The sequence below is a fragment of the Dendropsophus ebraccatus genome, chromosome 10, assembly GCF_027789765.1.
Source record: "Dendropsophus ebraccatus isolate aDenEbr1 chromosome 10, aDenEbr1.pat, whole genome shotgun sequence".
Classification (NCBI taxonomy): domain Eukaryota; kingdom Metazoa; phylum Chordata; class Amphibia; order Anura; family Hylidae; genus Dendropsophus; species Dendropsophus ebraccatus.
Window position 1 is genome coordinate 58,392,959 of NC_091463.1, and position 20,111 is coordinate 58,413,069.

General features: G+C 39.9%; 1 protein-coding gene across 10 annotated transcripts in view; it reads left to right on the plus strand.

The window, feature by feature from the left end:
• Positions 1 to 20,111, plus strand: part of KIAA1210 (KIAA1210 ortholog) — a 101,842-nt gene that overhangs the window by 68,644 nt on the left and 13,087 nt on the right. For all 10 annotated transcript variants that reach the window (XM_069942887.1, XM_069942891.1, XM_069942893.1 and 7 more), the window contains 6 exons: positions 4,844 to 5,012; positions 8,551 to 8,674; positions 8,982 to 9,140; positions 10,348 to 10,413; positions 16,679 to 16,891; positions 18,379 to 18,438. In XM_069942887.1, the coding sequence (XP_069798988.1) occupies positions 4,844 to 5,012; positions 8,551 to 8,674; positions 8,982 to 9,140; positions 10,348 to 10,413; positions 16,679 to 16,891; positions 18,379 to 18,438 (791 nt within the window). The remainder of the gene's footprint in view (positions 1 to 4,843; positions 5,013 to 8,550; positions 8,675 to 8,981; positions 9,141 to 10,347; positions 10,414 to 16,678; positions 16,892 to 18,378; positions 18,439 to 20,111) is intronic.

Consider the following 20,111-nt stretch of genomic DNA (forward strand, 5'->3'; position numbering starts at 1 on the left):
ACCTTAAACATGCAGTGGAGACGTCCACACATAGTTATGGTTTTTGTCATGAAAAAAAGAAAAAAAAATTTGTCCAGCAAGAATAATTTCAGAACTTTGTCTCCTATAATCATCTAATTCTAACAGTCTAATTCAATTAAAAAACAAACTAATTTTGGGTGGTGGAAAGTAAAAGTTTAATAAAATGATGTTCACAAGCTTAGATTGTAAGCCCTCGCGGACACTATCCTCTCCCCCCCTCCCCATGTATCAGTCTGCCATTTGCCTTCATGTAATGTGTTCTGATCTTGTATTGTTCCTGCTTGTTACCCCTATCTATTGTATAGCGCTCTGGAATTAAGGGCGCATAATAATAAAAATAATAAATAAATAATAATAAATAAAAAATAATAAATAAATAAAAAATAAAAATAAAAAATAATAATAATCTTGAGTGTTGTATAGGCTGAGTGAACTGATGTGACTGGGAGTGTTATGATCTCCATACAATGAGTATCCTCGGTGTGGTGTCTGCACAGTGGTGGTGCCCAGCATGTGTGAGAATACAGTTTATTCAAAGAGCACAAGCATTTAAGTAAGAAAATAGGAGCCAGCGGCACTCTGCAGATTGTGGCTACAGCCGTTTTGCAGGCTAACTTTCCCACCTTATCAGGCCCTGATGAAGCAAGAAAGATAGCCCACGAAACGGCTGTAGCCACGGTGCACAGCACCCTGGGACTTGTCTCTCCCTACCCTGAACGTACCTACATGATGGCATCTTGAAAATAAACTACATCTGCAGAAATCCGGTGAGTGCTGCTGGCTTCTATTTTCTTACTCAAAGGCTTGTGCTTATAGTAAAATAATGTGATTAACAAAGCAAATACTTTGTTAAAGTATCCTTTTGAATTTATAACTGCATCAGCCGGGCGCATCTAGTCAATCTGTGCCCACCAGTAGTGGATTATAATAGGGGCGTTTCGGGCGGCAGGCTGGGGCCCTGAGCTCCTGGGGGGCCCATGACCACCCAAAAAGACTTATACTTTCAGTGGTGTACTGTCTCCTGGCTACAGTTCTGCCATGATTTGCAAAAAATCACTGGGTTTTTTTACGGCAATTTTGCACAAATCAGGACATCATGACATTATCTGTCCTGTACTATGAACACCAGGCTAGTGCTGCCATAGTTACAGTGAGGTGGGGGGGGAGCAGGCTTGGTGAACAGCCCGGGGCCTATGGTAAAGTTAATCCACCCCTGGTGCCCACTCTTGCGAGGGCATCTCCCGAGAGATTTTCTATTGAAATAAAGGGGTGTTCCCATCTGGGCTTGTTATCCCCTATCCATAAGACAGAGAAAAAGTCGCCTTGCAATGAATGGAGTGTTTGGCAGCCCCACAGAGAATGTATGGACATGTATTTTGAGGGCATGTTTAAAGCTTTGTGTATTAGAAATTAGTCTTTCTGAGGTAGAGCTGAGTTTACACTGCATTTTTGCAGTCCGTTTTTTTTTTTTTTCTTTTGACTTCCCTTATAAAAAAATAAAAATAAAAAAAGATAAAGAAAATGAAAAAAAAAAATTGTTTTCCATGTACACAAAAGCACGGTCAACCACTAAAAAAGATCAAAATGGATGCACAGAAATCAGTTTTTTTCCTTAAAAAAAAAAAGACTCCAGAAATGGGCTGCAAAAATGCAGTGTGAATCCAGCCTAATACATTCCAGAGAACTGGTGCAGCCCGGGTAAAGTCCTGGAGACTTCAATATCATACTATCTGTTGGCAAAATATCAAAAGGGGATGAATGCCATACAGCCTGGCATGTTGTCAACAGGCCCATAGGCATGTCTAATTGTGACTAGGTTCAGTCCTTTTTTCTAAATATATGCATTTTCTGGGCAGGATTAAAAAACAAAACAAAAAAAAGGCGGTTAAACCAAAACATGGCCTGAATGCAGCCCCAAAGGAGTTATTCAGTGCTACAAAAACATGGCCACTTTTGCCCCACTCTTGTCTCCAGTTCAGGTGTGCTTTGCAATTTAAGCTCTATTTACTTCAATAGAACTTATGGTCCATTTACACAGAAAGGTTATCTGAAAGATTATCTGCCCAAGATTTGAAGCCAAAGCCTGGAATGGATTTGAAAACAGGAAAAATCTCAGGCTTTCTTTTATGACCTGATCTGACATAGTTTATAGCATGTTCCTGGCTTTGGCTTCAAATCTTTGGGAGATAATCTGTCAGATAATCTTTCTGTGGCCCGATTGTACGATTAAAAATTTTGAAGTAACGATTTTTTTTTTTTTATAACGATCAGCGTTTAGACGGTACGATACATTGTACGGAAAAATCGTTCTGCGATCGTGCACCCGCAGCCTGGCCCCCCCCCCCCCGCTCAAGCGCAGCCCCCTGCGCCGCTCCGATCGCCCCCCCCCCCCCCGGACTATCGCGCGACGACTGTTTACACGGAACAATCGGCGAATTTTTGCGATCGGCGAACGACGATTTATAAACATGTTAAAAGATCAAAATGAACAATTTTTCGATCGTTTGCCGCGTATACACATACGATTATCGTTTGAATTCGATTGTTATCGCGAAAATTCGCCCGATCGTTTCGTGTAAACGTAGTCTGAAAATAGTTTCAAACCCCACCCAATCTGGAGACAAGTGGCCATGTTTTTATAGCGCTGGATAACCCCTTTTAAGCGACTCTGTACCCACAATCTGCCCCCCCCCAACCACTTGTACCTTTTTAGATATCTGCTTTTATTCCAAGATCTGTCCTGGGGTCCATTTGGCAGGTGATGCAGTTATTGTCCCAAAAAACAACTTTTAAACTTGTAGCCCTGTGTCAAATTGCCATGGCCTAGAGTATCCATGCCCTAACATTGTGACGCCTCTCCATCCCTCCTCTCCCCCCTCTTCATCAGTAGGAATGCCCCTACAATTTCTCTTCATCACCTGTGTGAACACTGAATATGTGCTGGATCGTTAAGAATCCTGTGCAGTGTTCAGACATATGATGAATAGAAAAAATCCTGCCCTGAGGCATTCCTAATGATAAGGAGGGCGGAGAGGAGGGATGGCCGGAGAGGAGAGCCGGTGCAAGCCTAGGACATAGACATTCTAGGCCACGCCAATTTGACACAGGGTTTAAAAGTAGTTTAAAGTTTAAAAGTTGTTTTTTAGGACAATAACTGCATCACCTGCCAAACGGACCCCAAGACAGAGCTTGGATTAAAAGCAGCTATCTGACAGTACAAGTGGTTTGGGGTGGGCAGATTGTGGCTACAGAGTCACTTTAACCCCTTAATGACAAAGGGTGTATATTTACGCCCTGTGCCGGTAAGGGGCTTCAGAATGGGGTCGCGGGACGACCCCGCTCTGGACCGCTGCGATCCCGGGTGCCACATATAGCCCGGGGCCGCGGCTATCGCCGTACCCGCTAATCAGGTAATCTGAGGCAGCTGTCAAAGCTGACAGCTGCCTCCGATTACCGGCTACAGCACTTCCCTGGTGTCTAGTGGGTGAGATCGCTCCCCTGGGACGTTGTCCCGGAGGAGCTATCTCTGTACCTGATGCCGGCCGGGGACCACTCCAAGATGGCGCCGTCCCTGGCTCGGCACTCGTTTTGTTTTCGGCTGCAGCAGCTGGAAGCAAACAAGTGCCGATCTCATTGATCTTTGCTGTATATCTATACAGCAAAGATCTCAATGAGAGATCAGAGTGTATATACTAGAAGTCCCCCAGGGGGGCTTCTAGTATATGTGTAAAAAAAAAAAAGTATTGTTATTAGTAAAAAGCCCCCTCCCCTAATAAAAGTCTGAATCACCCCCCTTTTCCCAGGTTGTAAATAAAAATTAAAAAATAAATAAATATGTTTGCTATCGCGTAATCGCCCGAACTATTAATCACATTCCTGCTCTCACACATTAAGCGGCGCAAGCGCAAAAAAAATCCCCAGGTGGGATCCCATTTTTGGTCGCATCAAATCCAGAAAAATTGTAATAAAAGTCAAAATTGTAATAAAAGATCATAAAGTCGCATATGAACAATCAAGGTACCGATAGAATGAACACATCATGGCGCAAAAAACGACACCTGACACAGCCCCATAGACCAAAGGATAAAAGCGTTATAAGCCTGGGAATGTAGCGATTTTAAGGAACATATATTTGTTAACAATGGTTTGAATTTTTTACAGGCCATCAGATACAAGAAAAGTTATACATGTTATATATCGTTTTAATCGTAACAACTTGAGGAACATATATAACATGTAAGTTTTACCCCAGGGGAATGGCGTAAAAACAAATACCCCCCAAACAAACAAAATGCGTTTTTTGGGGGTTTTTTTTTTCAGTTTCACCACACATTTATTTTTTCTGCTTTCGCTGTGTAATTTATGAAAAAATTCAGCCTGTCATTGCAAAGTACAATTAGTGACGCAAAAAATAAGGGCTCATGTGGGTCTCTAGGTGGAAAAATGTAACTGCTATGGCCTTTTAAGCACAAGGAGGAAAAAATGAAAACAAAATTGAAATTGCTCTGTTTTTAAGGGGTTAAAGCAGTAGATTTTATGAAACCTGCAATGACTCATATTAATTGGTGTAAATCACACATTGTAAGTCTACAAGTCCTCCCAATAGGGAAATGCAATCGAGTGTTTTTGGGAGAGAGCCATAAATATTTTAGAGGTAGGAACACTAGTGTCTTTACAGACTAAACATGTATGGATCTACCAAAATTTATATATTTTTTTTCCTCGTCGTCACTCCTTTCTTCTTGAGAAATGTAATTTATAAATTGGAGATTATATTTCATCATTATAATAAAAAATCTTTATTATTTTTTTTCTCCAACAGGAAAAAAGAAATCCAAATTTCAGGCCTTCAAGAAATTATTTGTCAAAAAGAAGAGGAAGGAATGTGCAACTCCTAGCAGAGAAAGTAACCTAAAACCCTGCCAGTCCAGTAGCGATATCAGTGCGTCTGCAGCCAACACAGTAGCTTTTCAGGTTGATCATGAACCAGTGTAAGAAATATTTTTGTATGTTTTGTGGTCATGTTGTTAATGCCTTGTTCAGAGTTACACATCGAAATTTTAACAAAGGTAATTCATCTTAGCAATGTTTTCTATATGTAATAAAATGCAAAAAGATCAGAGTATTATGATTGGATCAGTTTTCCTGTAAAGCCTGTAAAATTATCTTACCAAAAATGGATAGTTCAGACATTTTACATTTGTTTCAATCTTTCCATGGCCTTAACAATAGACCATCCCGTAAACAACCATATTTAAAGATGAACATGCATATAAAATAATAAAAAAAAAATAAAAAATAAATAACCAAAAGTACTGTAATGTCCCTCCATAAACCATTAGCCTCAAAACCTCAACCAGCCAATAGTGGCGTAAATAGGTGTGCCCAAGACCAAGCACATAAAAAGAAATGTGCTCTAATAATAATAATAAATAATATTATGCACCCAACCTGCAGCCTGGCTACCATAATAAATCTGCCCCAATGTCTTCTTATTCCTTGTAGAAAGGGTACAGCCACACATGGCGGATTTTCCTTTGCATTTTTGTAGATTTTCTATGCCATAATCCACAGTGGAAACTCTACAACGATCTGGTAGATTTTGGTGTAATTGTGGTGTGCGTTTGCCAAATTCTTTTGAAAATTTGCAACATATCTGCAATATAAGTTGGCGCACTGTGTATTTTAAGTAAAATACCGATTACATGGTTAAAGGAGAAGTCCGGCCAAAATTAATTTTTGATATGTTGTTACTTATGAAAAGTTATACAAATTTCTAATGTACATTAATTATGGGAAATGCACATATACTGCTATTTCCCTTAATTTAGTAGATCAGGAAGTGTTAGAAATATCTCTGAAGAAGTGACGTCACGACCCAGGGTGTAATTCCTATGGAGTGTCCAGCAGGGGGCGCTCTCTATATAGAAGTCTATGGGACTTTATTGTTTCTATGGGTTTCAATGTAATGTAATGTAGTGTACAGTGCTTTATTGAATGAATACATCTATGGAATACTTTGGGGAGCAAGTGTCCTTGCTCCCCAAAGTATTGCATAAATGTATTCATTCAATACACAGTAAGGCTAGGTTCACACTGCGTTTTCAGCATCCGTTTAACGGATCCGTTTTTTTTAACGTCCAGAAAAATAGGGTCAGCAACGTTTTTTTGTCCGTTTTGGTCCGTCAAAAAAAACGGATCCGTTTTTTTTTTATAATGGAAGTCAATGGAAAAACGGATGCACACAAATGAATCCGTTTTTTGCAATCCGTTTTTTATGCGTTTTTTTCAAAAAACGGATGCGTTAAACGGATGCTGAAAACGCAGTGTGAACCTAGCCTAAGCCCGCCGATCCGCCGATCCGCCACACGCTGATCCGCCGCATTCCCGCCGATCCGGACCATATACATTGAACTACAGCTCCCATCATCTGCTTATAGTATGAACAGGTGATGGGAGCCGTAGTTGGGTAAGGGATATCACATGCCGCCGGGCGCAGGGGGGAGCCGCTCAGTACACAGCAGCTCTCCCCCCTTCTCCTCCTCCTTCCGTGATAACTTCCGCCTATGCCAATGCTCTCCGCTCACATATACCGGCTCCCGGCATCAGCGCGGACACCAGGATGCATCGGGAGCCGGTATGTATGGGGGGAGGGGGGAGAGTGGAGAGCGGCGGCCAGGCAGGGACTCAGCATTGGTATAGGCGGAAGTTATCCCGGAAGGAGGAGGAGGAGGGGGGAGCGCTCCTGTGTACTGAGCGGCTCCCCCCTGCGCCCGGCGGCATGTGATATCCCTTACCCAACTACGGCTCCCATCACCTGTTCATACTAGAAGCAGATGATGGGAGCTGTAGTTCAATGTATATGGTCCGGATCGGCGGAAATGCGGCGGATCAGCGTGTGGCGGATCGGCGGAAATTCGGCGGAAATGCGGCGGATCGGCGGGCTTACTGTGTATTGAATGAATACATTTATGCAATACTTTGGGGAGCAAGGACACTTGCTCCCCAAAGTATTCCATAGATGTATTCATTCAATAAAGCACTGTACACTACATTACATTACATTACATAGAAACCCATAGAAACAATAAAGTCCCATAGACTTCTATATAGAGAGCGCCCCCTGCTGGACACTCCATAGGAATTACACCCTGGGTCGTGACGTCACTTCAGAGATATTTCTAACACTTCCTGATCTACTTAATTAAGGGAAATAGCTCTATATGTGCATTTCCCATAATTAATGTACATTAGAAATTTGTATAACTTTTCATAAGTAACAACATATCAAAAATTAATTTTGGCCGGACTTCTCCTTTAAGTTCCAGATTCTCTGCAGCATGTGGTTGGTTTTTAAAAAAAAATATCCATTTTGGTGCTTCTAAAAATGCAGTGAATACTGTATAGATAATCTGCACTGTATGCACCACTCATCCTCACTAGAGATTAGAGAATCGGGGCTATACGAACCAGAGCATGCGGCACTTGGGAGTCCAGGAAAACATGGATACAGCCTATGGCAGCTTTAGAGATGCAACTTCTGCAGCCACCGGTAGTCAAATGCTGCACACTCTGGTTTGGATGGAACAAAGCATGCTTGAGATTCGCTCATCTCTATTACTAACCTCATTAAACTGAGGTGGTGTATACATTATTAGTATGGGAGATCAAAGTACTTAAAGGGGCGATCTAACCTGCTGATATGTCCCTACTGCACAGGAGGTGCCAAGGAGGATTGTATGTTAGTCATTTGCTTCTCTGTGGAGAGTATTCGAAGCACTGGGCATCAGCCCCCAGCCAGCAGCCCCCTCCCCTTCCAATTATAATCAATGGTGGAGGCCGGCTGAGGGCAGATTGGCGCTATGGGGGCAGACAGTGCTCCTAACGGGTGGCTCAGTGCTCCTAATAGTCTCACCAGAGGAGAGAATGACTAACTGCACCTGCGCCGAGGAGGAAGGTAAGAGACATATCTTCCTCCTTGGCATCTCCTGTGCAGTAGGGACATATCAGCAGGTTAAATTCCTCTAACCTGTTGATAGTTCCCCTTTAAATTTATTGGGGGAAATTTATAAACTTGACGGAGAGACAGTTTTGCTCATTTATGGTTCGAGTGTTCAGATCTCCAAGATCTCTAGATAGAACAAGTGCGCAGCTGTTTGGCTTGCTGCAATTTCCATCTCCCTGCACGAGACTATTAACAATATTGAGATTTTAGGGAGCTGGGCAATGTAGTATATAGGCCCTATTTACATGGGCCGAGTGTTCCTAGAAAACTCATTTGGCCGATAAGTGGCCAGGTAAAAATGGCAGCAATTATCTGATGTGTAGGAAGACCCTCAATCCTTAGCAGTTCACACAGATTTATCGATATGGGCCGCACATCTCTCTGGGTAAACTGCACACTTCATAAGTGGGGGTCCAAAACTAATCAAAACTTTTGACATGTCTTTAGAACATGTCAAAAGTTTTTTCATTTTGTAATTACAGAGAATTTCTTAGTATTTCTTTTTTATCTGTTTATTTTCAAAGGGCCAAAGGAAATATGGGGAACAAGGCAGTATCTCACGACAGTGTATTTGTTTCTGAGATGGAGAGCACTGTAAAGGAAGATGTCTCTCAGGATTGTACCCCCGGGAAAGTCAAAGCCCTCCAGGTACACGCATAAAGAGTTACTCTATGCCTTTAATCCTCTTCTTTTATCTGAAGGACACATTTCACTTCCTTTAAACACAGTGGCTTCATAGCATTCCCAAAGCATAGTCATGTCTATTGATACTATTTTAGAAATAATAGTAGTTGCTAAATAAATAATTACGACTTTCATCAAATGTGCAGGTCAATTATTTACAAATTATCTGGTCTCTTATGTCACTAAGCCGCTCTTCACCCAGACAGCAGAAACTAATCATCCGCCTGTTGTGTCCCAGCTGAAACTGACAATGTGCTGTGTTATTTGTTAGCTGCAACTCCAACAGAACATACGGATAGGCTCTCCACCGCAAGGTATTGTCCCCAAGAAACTTGAGGACTCTGGGGCACTTTCAGAAGATGATGGATTGCCAAGGAGTCCGCCAGAGATAACCTCATTGCATGAGATTCTTGCCCAGTCATTGGGGAAAGTAAGTTTCTGAGCATTCACTGAATATATATTATTTTGCATCATATCAATGGGGGTATCCATGATTGTCCATCTGCTTTGTGAGAATGTTTACCTTAGTTACTTGGGCTTTATTAGTGATATTCCTTCAGTCCAATATAGATGATGACCGCCTCCAAGGCTAGACTAGGTATATCTTTTATTGTGCCCTTTTCACATGCCTTTTTTTTTTTTTTTGCATACATCAGATGTGGTATGTGGTAAATGTACACGTTTCTATAAATGTGAAAACATTATGCTTTTTTTTATTTATTTGTTACGCATTTTTTAAAGGATCTTTTTTACTTCTGCGTTTGAGAGATTTTTTTTATTTTTTTTAAACTACATTTTTGCTAATAAAATGGTAGACTCTGTACACATACAGTAAAAGGTGTTTGGAGCCATGCTTCATGCTCAATTGTAAAATGTTTCCTTCTATCTTTTCTATACAGTTAATGTATGCAAATGTACAGTATTGCTTAGATTTTCCATAGTTCCCAGTGTTAAAAAAAAAAAAAAAAAAACACTATACAACCCTAGGTTTAGGGTTATACACGAGTGAGATGACTTAAGCATAGGAGATGGATACTTAGGGTAGTGGGATCATATTTAACAATGCAAAAACTAACTATCCGTCTCCTATGCTTAAGTCACCTCACTCGTGTATAACCCTAAACCTAGGGTTGTATAGAGGTGGGGTTTTTTTTTTTTTTTTGTTTGTTTTTTTTAATCAGATCATTTTTATTAACTTTTTTGGTTTTGTTTACAGCAAAATCGCAGAAATAAAAACACAGGTTCCGAGACCACATAGTCAAAAACCACAAATCAGTAGAAAATGTTTGCACATGAGACAGCATACAGAAAGCATCATATATGCGATCTATAGTATCAAAACATGAACAAATTACAAAATAAAGTATTCTCTTTCTAAACCTAACAAAACCATGGTCTATGGTATCCTAACACACTCCAGTGTACTGATCTACGCTCCAGTGTAGTCATTACACAACGTTTGATAACCTGTATAACCCTTTACATCAAAAAAGTATAGAGGTTATAACATTTGTTCTATTATATCTTGTTGAGGTTCAGTTAACATTACTGAGGTTTCCTTATCTACTTGAACAAACGTAATTGGTATGGAAACTGGACAAGAAAACCTTAATTTTTGTCTATTTTCCTCTTTTCAGCCTTCCGTCAGTGCACTGAGACGCAGTTCTATAAGTTTAGGAGGAACAGACAGTGAAGACGAACCGGTGTGTATTCTACTCTATACTGTACTATAATTTTACAAAAATATTAGAATGTGACCTATTTGATACATTGACTAAATATTTAATTATATTTGTTAAAGGATGGATTTAATTCACCTGTGATGTTTTCGCATGGAATTGTAGAAATCTATTTGATGGTTAAGCTGGCCATACATATAAGATGGCTTTTAGCCAAATATTAGCTCAGCTGACCACTTTGCATGGCTGCCGGGAGTGTCAGAAGGGACTTTTTTTTAATTTAGACTGCACAATGTTATAATTGGAATAACCTGATGCTTGTGGCATCAATTTAAAATCTGTAACAAGGCCTCCACCTAACATGTGCTTATGAGCATTCCGGCTGCTACACCCACTATAGCTATACCTGTGCTCCCTATATTCCCTACTAGGGTATTATGATAAACTAGGGGTGAGTTTGACCTCTCTCCTAGCTAAAGAAGAGCTGCAGTCTGGCTTATGGCACTTCTAATCTGTTTCTTTTAAAAACCAGGGATTTTACCTGATACCTTGGTTCCCTTCAGAAATAGTTATAGTAATATTTGTAATTTTTTTTTTTTTTACCATCTGATTGTAATGACTTCTAGCAGAAAATAAATGTTGGCAGTGGGACTGCCAACGTAAGAAAGAGTTGTCCCATTGACAGTAATTTTGAATTATCAAAATTATACAGATTTTTATATAACTTCTATTTAAAAATATGAAGTCTTCCAGTATGTATCAGCTGCTGTATGTCCTGCAGGAAGTGGTGTACTCTGACTCTGGATTTGCTACTGCTCTGGCCAGTTTTTGTTTTTAAGTTGGCAGCAGAGAACAATGTGTACGACTAGAAAGAATACACCATTTCCTGCAAGGCATATAGCAGCTAAGTAGTGGAAGACGTGATATTTTCAAATAGAAGTCATTTACAAATCTGTATAACTTTCTGTCACCAGTTGATTTAAAAAATATATATATATTTTTTTTTCCCCTCTGGAGTACTACTTTTAACATACCCCTCTGTTTATGTAGACTTTGCTATTATTTAATATGCCCTTTCCCTTGGACAGGGAATTAGCTGAGCATTTCCTCTCCGTTATTTTATTTTCTTAAGCTTGTTTTCTTATACTGACATAAATGATGTTGCTTCATAGCAAAATATTTTGCGGCTATTCTACAGTATCAGTCATGAAAATAAACAATTTCCATGTAAACGTTGAAGTGGTGAGAAGGCCGGAGATCTTATTTTTATAATGGAAACATTTTATGGTTATGTTTTTAAACATCATGATTTGTTTAAAGGGGAATATTGAAACAGGATTGTGCAACCTGATTCCTTGAGGGCTGTTTACTGGCCGAGTCTTTAGTTGTCTATGTGGGTGTTAACAGATTCAGTGCCTATTTACGTTGAGGGCATTCTAATTTTGACAGGTACAATGTAAAAACTTTTGAAAATGACATTTTTAAAGTGAAGGTTTATTTTAAGGTAACGGAACCCCTTGTCCATAGTCTGGTTGTATAGCGTGCACTGTACCCTTATATCCATAGTTTGATTGTATAGTGTATACTGTACCCTTATATCCATAGTCTGATTGTATAGTGTGCACTGTACCCTTATATCCATAGTCTGGCTGTATAGCATGCACTGTACCCTTATATCCATAGTCTGGCTGTATAGTGTGCACTGTACCCTTATATCCATAGTCTGGCTGTATAGTGTGCACTGTACCCTTATATCCATAGTCTGGCTGTATAGCGTGCACTGTACCATTATATCCATAGTCTGGCTGTATAGCGTGCACTGTACCATTATATCCATAGTCTGGCTGTATAGTATGCACTGTACAATTGTATCCATAGTCTGGCTGTAAAGTGTGCACTGTACCCTTATATCCATAGTCTGGCTGTATAGTGTATACTGTACCCTTATATCCATAGTCTGGTTGTATAGTGTGCACTGTACCCTTATATCCATAGTCTGGCTGTATAGTGTATACTGTACCCTTATATCCATAGTCTGGCTGTATAGTATGCACTGTACAATTGTATCCATAGTCTGGCTGTATAGTGTGCACTGTACCCTTATATCCATAGTCTGGCTGTATAGTGTGCACTGTACCCTTATATCCATAGTCTGGCTGTATAGTGTATACTGTACCCTTATATCCATAGTCTGGTTGTATAGTGTGCACTGTACCCTTATATCCATAGTCTGGCTGTATAGTGTATACTGTACCCTTATATCCATAGTCTGGCTGTATAGTGTGCACTGTACCCTTATATCCATAGTCTGGCTGTATAGTGTATACTGTACCCTTATATCCATAGTCTGGCTGTATAGTGTATACTGTACCCTTATATCCACAGTCTAGCTGTTTAGCGTGCACTGTACCCTTATATCCATAGTCTCGTTGCATAGTGTATACTGTACCCTTATATCAGATGTCTAATAGAGAACTTGTATGGTTGTTTGGATCCTGTCTTTATTACTATTTTTCTGTTCATCTATCTCCATTTGTATCATCATGTGTTCTATCATCATTCAGTTTCTGTCATCTATTCCTGTTTTTTATCTTTTACCTGCTAGCATTAATACATGATTTTACATCTGTTCTTAGAAATTTTAGTCCAACTCTTAGTCCTCAGGGTATCAGGGGAGTTAGTCCTCAGGGTATGTGAGTCTGAGACTTAGGCACTGTTAGGATCTGGGATGCAGATTTGCCATCTTGTAAGCAGTTGTCATTGTTACAATGGTACTTTGTAAATATATTTGCTAATATTTCATGTGACTCAAATCGATGAAAATGACAAAAGGTCAAAAGATGTTACAGGAATTGACAAATGCTGCCAAGATTTGTGAGAACAGTGATTTGCTGATGCAAAGTTCCTGGCTGGGTGTATCATTTTGATATAAGAACATGCGTATTGTATGAGATTTGAATGACATTTTGTTATTCACTTGACATGCAGTTAATGTTAAAAATAGTTTATTTCTATTTCCGGATTAAAAGCAATGCTAATGGTACATTTTTCTCATGGTGCGGGTAATAGAATGAACGTAATGCTTAAAAAAGAAGTCTGGGAGTACTTAAAGGGGTAATGCGGCGTTTAACATTTATTCATTAAATAACACGCATTACAAAGTTATACAATTTTTGTAATGTGTTTAAGTGAATGGCCCCCTTCCCCGTGTTCTCCCCCACCCCGGAAGTGTGGTGCAGTATACTTAATTTCTGTCGACCCCGGCCGCCATCTTGGACGGCTCCAGTCATCCCTCATGCCGGCCTTCCTCTGCTGCGTCATCAGCTGCTCAGCCCCGATTGGCTGAGCATAGTTATGCTGGGGGCCATTCACTTAAATAACACACATTACTGGGGGCCATTCACTTAAATAACACACATTACAAAGTTGTATAACTTAGTAATATGTGTTATTTAGTGAATAAATGTTAAACACCGCACTACTCCTTTAAACTGTGAAACATCTGCAAGCCGAACATTTGTTCTTACTCAATGGAATTAATTAATTAGTGGGATCATTTATGATCAAGTTTTTGTGATTTTGGTTTAGTTCTGATTTAGTTTTTGTGAATTGACGTTAATATTTGGTTATCGGACCGAGTCACTTAAGCTAACCAGAAAATCAGATGCCCTTTTATACACACTATACTACCAAACACTAGCTACATCTTCAGTATAATCCGCACAGAGCTGACTGATGATAATGCTCTGCTCCACCTTCTCCTCCTGCTAGTGCAGGGAAAAAAGTAATAGTCCAGCCTTAGGAGCTGGAGCCATGATGGTTGACAGGTCTCTGTTGCAGGTCCTTTATTAAAAGGGGTTGTCTGAGGTAAGAGAACGCTTTAAAAATCTGAAGTTATTTGAAGTGTGAACAAGGTCCCTATTAGATCTACAGTATTGTGAATAAACATTTGCAATTTGCTATTCCAGAAAGACATGTTTGCTGCACTCTGGCATGGTGAGTCAGTATTTGTCGAGTTATAGGTTGTTGTCTCTTGTCGTGGTTGTGCTGAGCACAGAAACCATAGCTGGAAACATGAGATACACAAGCCGGGTATTATTAAGCCACAATGTATATTACAGATCTATTTTAGTCCTATGGTTTAGAATGAGTATATCTAAAGTCACCATTTACAGTTTTGGTCTGCCTACAAACCACACGTGTAATTATAGACGAATAAACTATATAGCATAGTGACTTATAATACAACTCTGCTCTGTAATTGTGGCTGATGATGGGGTTTTATATATGTCTCTTGGCCCGGACTCGGAATTCCAGTTTATGAAGTTAAAAATAATAAGTGGATGCCCAGCTTCTGATTAGGAATCATTTAGACACCATTATCAGGCAGATGGTGCATGCGGAGTGTGTCGTGTGGATAATTCTGGAAAGGCGGAAGATTAATGGCATGTAGTAACTCAGCACAAATGTTGAACATTGGCGACAGATGTTCAGTGCAGATTATGTTGATTCTTACAAAATGTAAAACACTAATAATCACTTTTATGTTGCGCTCACTTCTTGACAAGTAATTAAATGTCCTTGTTCTGGCTGGATTGTCACATGACTTTGTCCGAAAATAGTGTGGTCTTGTCTTGGCTTACAGGACCTGAACCATTATGCAGTAGATGATGAATCCTATAAAGCGGCCCCTCAAGTTACAATATTAATGGTGCGTTCACACCTACAGGATCTGCAGCTGATTTTCTGCAGCAGATTTCATTTAAATAACTGAACACAGCATCAAATCTGCTGCAGATCTTCTGCAGATCCTGTAGGTGTGAACGCACCCTAAAGGGGTATTCCGGCGAATATCTTTTTCTTTCAAATCAACTGGTTTAAGAAAGTTATATAGTTATATATATTACTTTTATACTTATCGGCTGCTGTATGCCCTGCAGGAAATGTTTTTTTCAGTTTGACATAGTGCTCTCTGCTGCCACCTCTGTCCGAGGCAGGAAAATTTACTTGGTCCTTAAGGGGTAATCTGGTTAACTAGAAGACTCGGTTTACATCATTACTATGGCTTTTGTGGATGACTGCTATGCTGGATAAGTACTCAGGTCCTAAATAATACCGGCAGACCCCATTTAGGCTATGTCACACCGCCTTTTTCTGATTTGTTTCCGTAATCTACCATGTAAAGAAAAAAAAACTAAATTGTTCTGTTTCAATTCATTTTTTTGTAGCAGCATCTGTTTTTACCATCCTTAATTTTACTTTTTAACCTATACACAGTGTGAACCTAGCTTAACTGGGGTTTCTGAAGTTTGCAGTATTTTTGGCTCTCCGGTATTTTTGATGACAAGAACAGCACTGCTGTCAAATATGTCCAGTTGAAAACCTAGAAAGTGCCAGTGTAGACGTCTAAATATATTAGTTTGCCCAATGTTCCGATAAAATTTAAAGGTTGCCCAATGTTCCGATAAAATTTAAAGGAGCATGCAGCGGAATTTTTCGGCAACAGTTTCAAAACAACCAGTTTTGTGAAATGATAAATTTTAAAGTGAATGTACCACCTGAATTAAAATAGTTAGCTTCACATAGGACCTTTTTATAGACGCAGCTTCCCTGAATCAGCTGAAGCTGTCCTTTTTTCAATCTGCCGCCTAGTTGCCGAGATCTTTGCCATTATCCAGTGCCCTGATGCACAGGTATCCCCCCCCCCCCCCCCCTCTGTCCTCCACACTCTGTCCTGCCTTTAGTTTTCTGGATGTACATATTTCTAGCGGTTAGGTGTTTTCCTTTGGTTGAAGTAGGCTGTGTGAGTTATCCTGTTATACACCTGGGTTAATACCGCAGTGTCTGTCAACATAAATTTATTTTTAATTTGGCCAATTTTATGATGTCACTACGTATTATCCTTAGTGTAGCCAGCTATTTTGGATTAATCAGAGTACTCCATTATCCAGCGAGTCATCATTTAATCACATGGATTTCAGTTTTGCAGAATTAAATATGTTACGGCATTTAGGTTTTCTATATTTGTATTGTGTTCTCATAAATAATGTAGTCACATGGTTGCAAAATATTGAGATCAGGATCTGATCAAGTCCTTCGGATAGCCTTCCATGCCTATGTAGACACTGGCCTATGCAACTCCATATGGCTGCAAAGTTATGGTTGTTGTATACAATGTTCCTTGTATTGTTTACATTTACACAAAGTTAATTCTCTTGATATCAAAATGTTACTTATTGCCAATATTACGAGTATACACATTTAGGAGATTCTTCTATTCTTTATGTAGGAATCCTCTGAACTGTCTTCACGTCCTACCAGTCCATTGCCTCCCAATGTCCATTTGTGTCTTACCTCTCCAGTCAGCGATTTCCCTCAGGCAGATTTTATATCTCCACCAAGTTCTGTGACCTGTCTGGATAACTCTGCAGCAAAGCACAGGATTTTAATAAAGCCAAAGAATCGGAGAGCACCAACCATGAATGTTGCTAAATCAGAACAGGTAGGAGACCAAAATCACTTATGGACACAACTAATACAATATAGGGGCAAAACTATGTGTATGTCCACGCACTAAATGTACAGAGTCATCCAAACCATAAAGCAGTGCTCACCCAGTTTTCACCATGTGTAGTGTGTCTGCACTATTTTATGGAGGTTGCTGTTGTACAAGTTCAAAGCATAACTTTTCAGTAGACTTTCTTTTCAGGTGTAGGAGCTTCATTTTTACATGTAGAGCTCCAAATTTTCTCCAGGTTAAATGGATTGTATGAGAATAGAAAAACATGGTTGCTGCCTTCCCCAAACACTAACACACATTTCACTGGTTCTGTTTAGTGCCGCTCACCTTGATGTACCTGAGCTACAATGATAAACCCAACCCATAGACAGGAGTGGTGGTTATTTTGAAAGGTACCAACCGTGTTACTGAGATAAAGTCATTAAAGGGACCTATGGCAATAAAACTGCAATCCAGTCTACCAGATCCATGTTAATAGAGCAGGAGCAGCTGATCTATTATGCTGGCAGTCCTAATCAGTTATTGACAGAAATGTATGTAAGTGTTTAGAGAGCTGTCAATCACTGAGTAGGACTGCCTATTTGACTACATGGCCCAGAATGAGTAAGCCTTTCCATAAACAAATGACAAGTTGCCACAAAAGTCATTAGTATGCTCAGCAGCACCTCTTCTATAACAGGGCGTCTGCAAGTTGGACACACTATTTTAAACAATGGCTGCCTGCACCAGGGGCATAGCTAAAAATTCATGGGCACCAATGTAAACGTTGGGCTTGCCCCTCCCCCTGCCCATCTATAGTCTCAGGGTCCGTTTACACAGACAGATTATCTGCCAAAGATTTGAAGCCAAAGCCAGAAACAGACTATAAACAGAGATCAGGGCATAAAGGAAAGACTGTGATCTCTCCTCTTTTCAAATCCATTCCTGGCTTTGGCTTCAAATCTTTGGCAGATAATCTGTCAGATAATCTTTCAGTGTAAGTGAACCCTTAGAGACCTACTGTCTCCAATAAATACACACACATATGTACACATATATCTTCTTGTTTATGCGAGATAAGCTATACACTTTTGTACGTATGTGGGTAATCATGCCCTGGGCATAGCTGTAATTAGTAAAAACAATATTGGTTGGTGAACGGCAAAGGCAGATACCAAATTAAGAGAAAAGGTTTAACACAGTTCTTATCTCCTCTCCTCCTGTCAGTGCAGCCTATTTTATGACTTCTCTAATCTAACCTGCTTGACACCTCTGCTCCTGTCAGTGCTACTGCACAGACCTCCATGTACTGCTGAGCATTGGAGCAGAACTTTAGCAGTCTAACCTTAAAGAGGTGAAGGGGGCTCTAGGCCCCCCATTTATCGGCCGGCAACAGCTGCAACCTCTCCAAGCCTTATAGCTACACTACTGATGGGCACAAAAGATGTACAGCAACTGACATGTTATAACTAATGCCCTTGTTTTTCCAGGATATTGAAGAAATTAATAAGCCGGAACAAGAGACAAAGGGAGAAGAAAACCATGATATGGTAAACAACTGTGACATACTACTTTAGCGTGCAAAATAGTGGCATCTCCATGGGCTTCTGAAGTGATGCTTGGTGCAAAAATATTCATCATGGCACTTAAAATGTATTCTCTGAATGTGTCAGCCACATGTGCTGTCTTTTTACACAAGTTTTATGTAAATTATTAAAATGCATATTTTTAGTTGCAAAAATTTTACTGAAGTTACAAATAAATGTTGTACAAAGTTTGTCAATGCATGTCAGTTTTATTTTCTCAGGGGGCAATAAAAAACAGTAAATGGCTAAATGTACTATGAGCTTCTGTTTTATGCTTTTAAACAGTTTAATGTGAACCTAGATCAGAATTTTATATGTAAACCTATCAGCTGTATCTGCTGCTAAGAACACATGACCCGATGTGTGCCGCAAATGAGCGCCAGTCTCGCTGACGTTGATCTTGCAACCGATTGGCTGATGATTTAACTGACCACACAAGATGCGAGAGGCTGCAATTTCTCATTCATTGGCTAATCCCTGGCCCATTAACACTGGCTGATTATCGGTTGTGACCCATGTAAAAGGACTCTTAAGAGCTGCAGACACCATTTGATAGCTGTTAAGGTTTAAAAGCATGTTGTACCTTTTCTGGAGCCAATGGTGGCTGTCAAGTGTCAGAGAGGAGGGGCCAAACTGCTCAAGTGCCACAGCCTGGCACTCTTTCTGACTTGCCCTCACCTCTTAGCCCTTTCCTCGATTGTAAATAGGTCATGGAGAAGCTAGTAGGGGAGGGCAAGCTGAAAGTTCTGCTAGGCTGTGACTCTTGAGCAGTTTAGACCCACCTCCTTGACACTGGTCTAAAATAAATTAAAAGGCAGTTTTATTATATTTGGCAACCACTATCTGGGTATAAAAGAAAACTGAAACTTCTATGGAACTAACAGCTGTCCAATAGTGTCAGCAGCTTTTGAATATGTTCACACAGTATTTTTGCTCAGTATTTTGGTCATTATTTTTCAACCAAAACCAGGAGTGGATTGAAAACACAGGCTATGTTCACACACTGTAAAAATTGAATGGCTGTCATTTAATGGCAAGTAATTGCCGTTATTTTAAAACAGCTGCCATTATTTGACGTTAAATGGAGGCCATAGACTCAATTTCAACAGTGTGGGTGTGTATCCAAAATACTGAGCAAAAATAGTGTGTGTGTGTGTGTGTGTGTGTGTGTGTGTGTGTACATAGCCTTTAGTAGCAAACAGAGCTGACAGATTCCCTGTAAAGATGCACCAGATATCGTTCAAAGTACAAATATAGGGCTCATGACTGCTTTATAGTCTAAAGCAAGACTTCTCAAACCTATCCTATTGGGAACCTCACCCAAAAGATAAAATAGATGCCTGGGCCTCACAAAACAGACCAATGGGATTCCTGGGCCTAACCATCTATGCTGGATGCCTTACTTAGGCTAAGTTCACATCATGATTTTGCTGTCCGTTTAATGTATCTGTTCTATGGGGAAAAAAACTGATGCTGTTGGATACCATCCAGATTTTTTTTTTTTTTTTTAACATTTTGCAGCTTACACAAAAATGAGGCTTTTCTATACATTTTGCAAAATGGATACAGTGAGACAGATTGCAAAATTGTGATGTGAACCTAGCCTTAGTGTACCTTTCATTTGTTTCCATAACTGG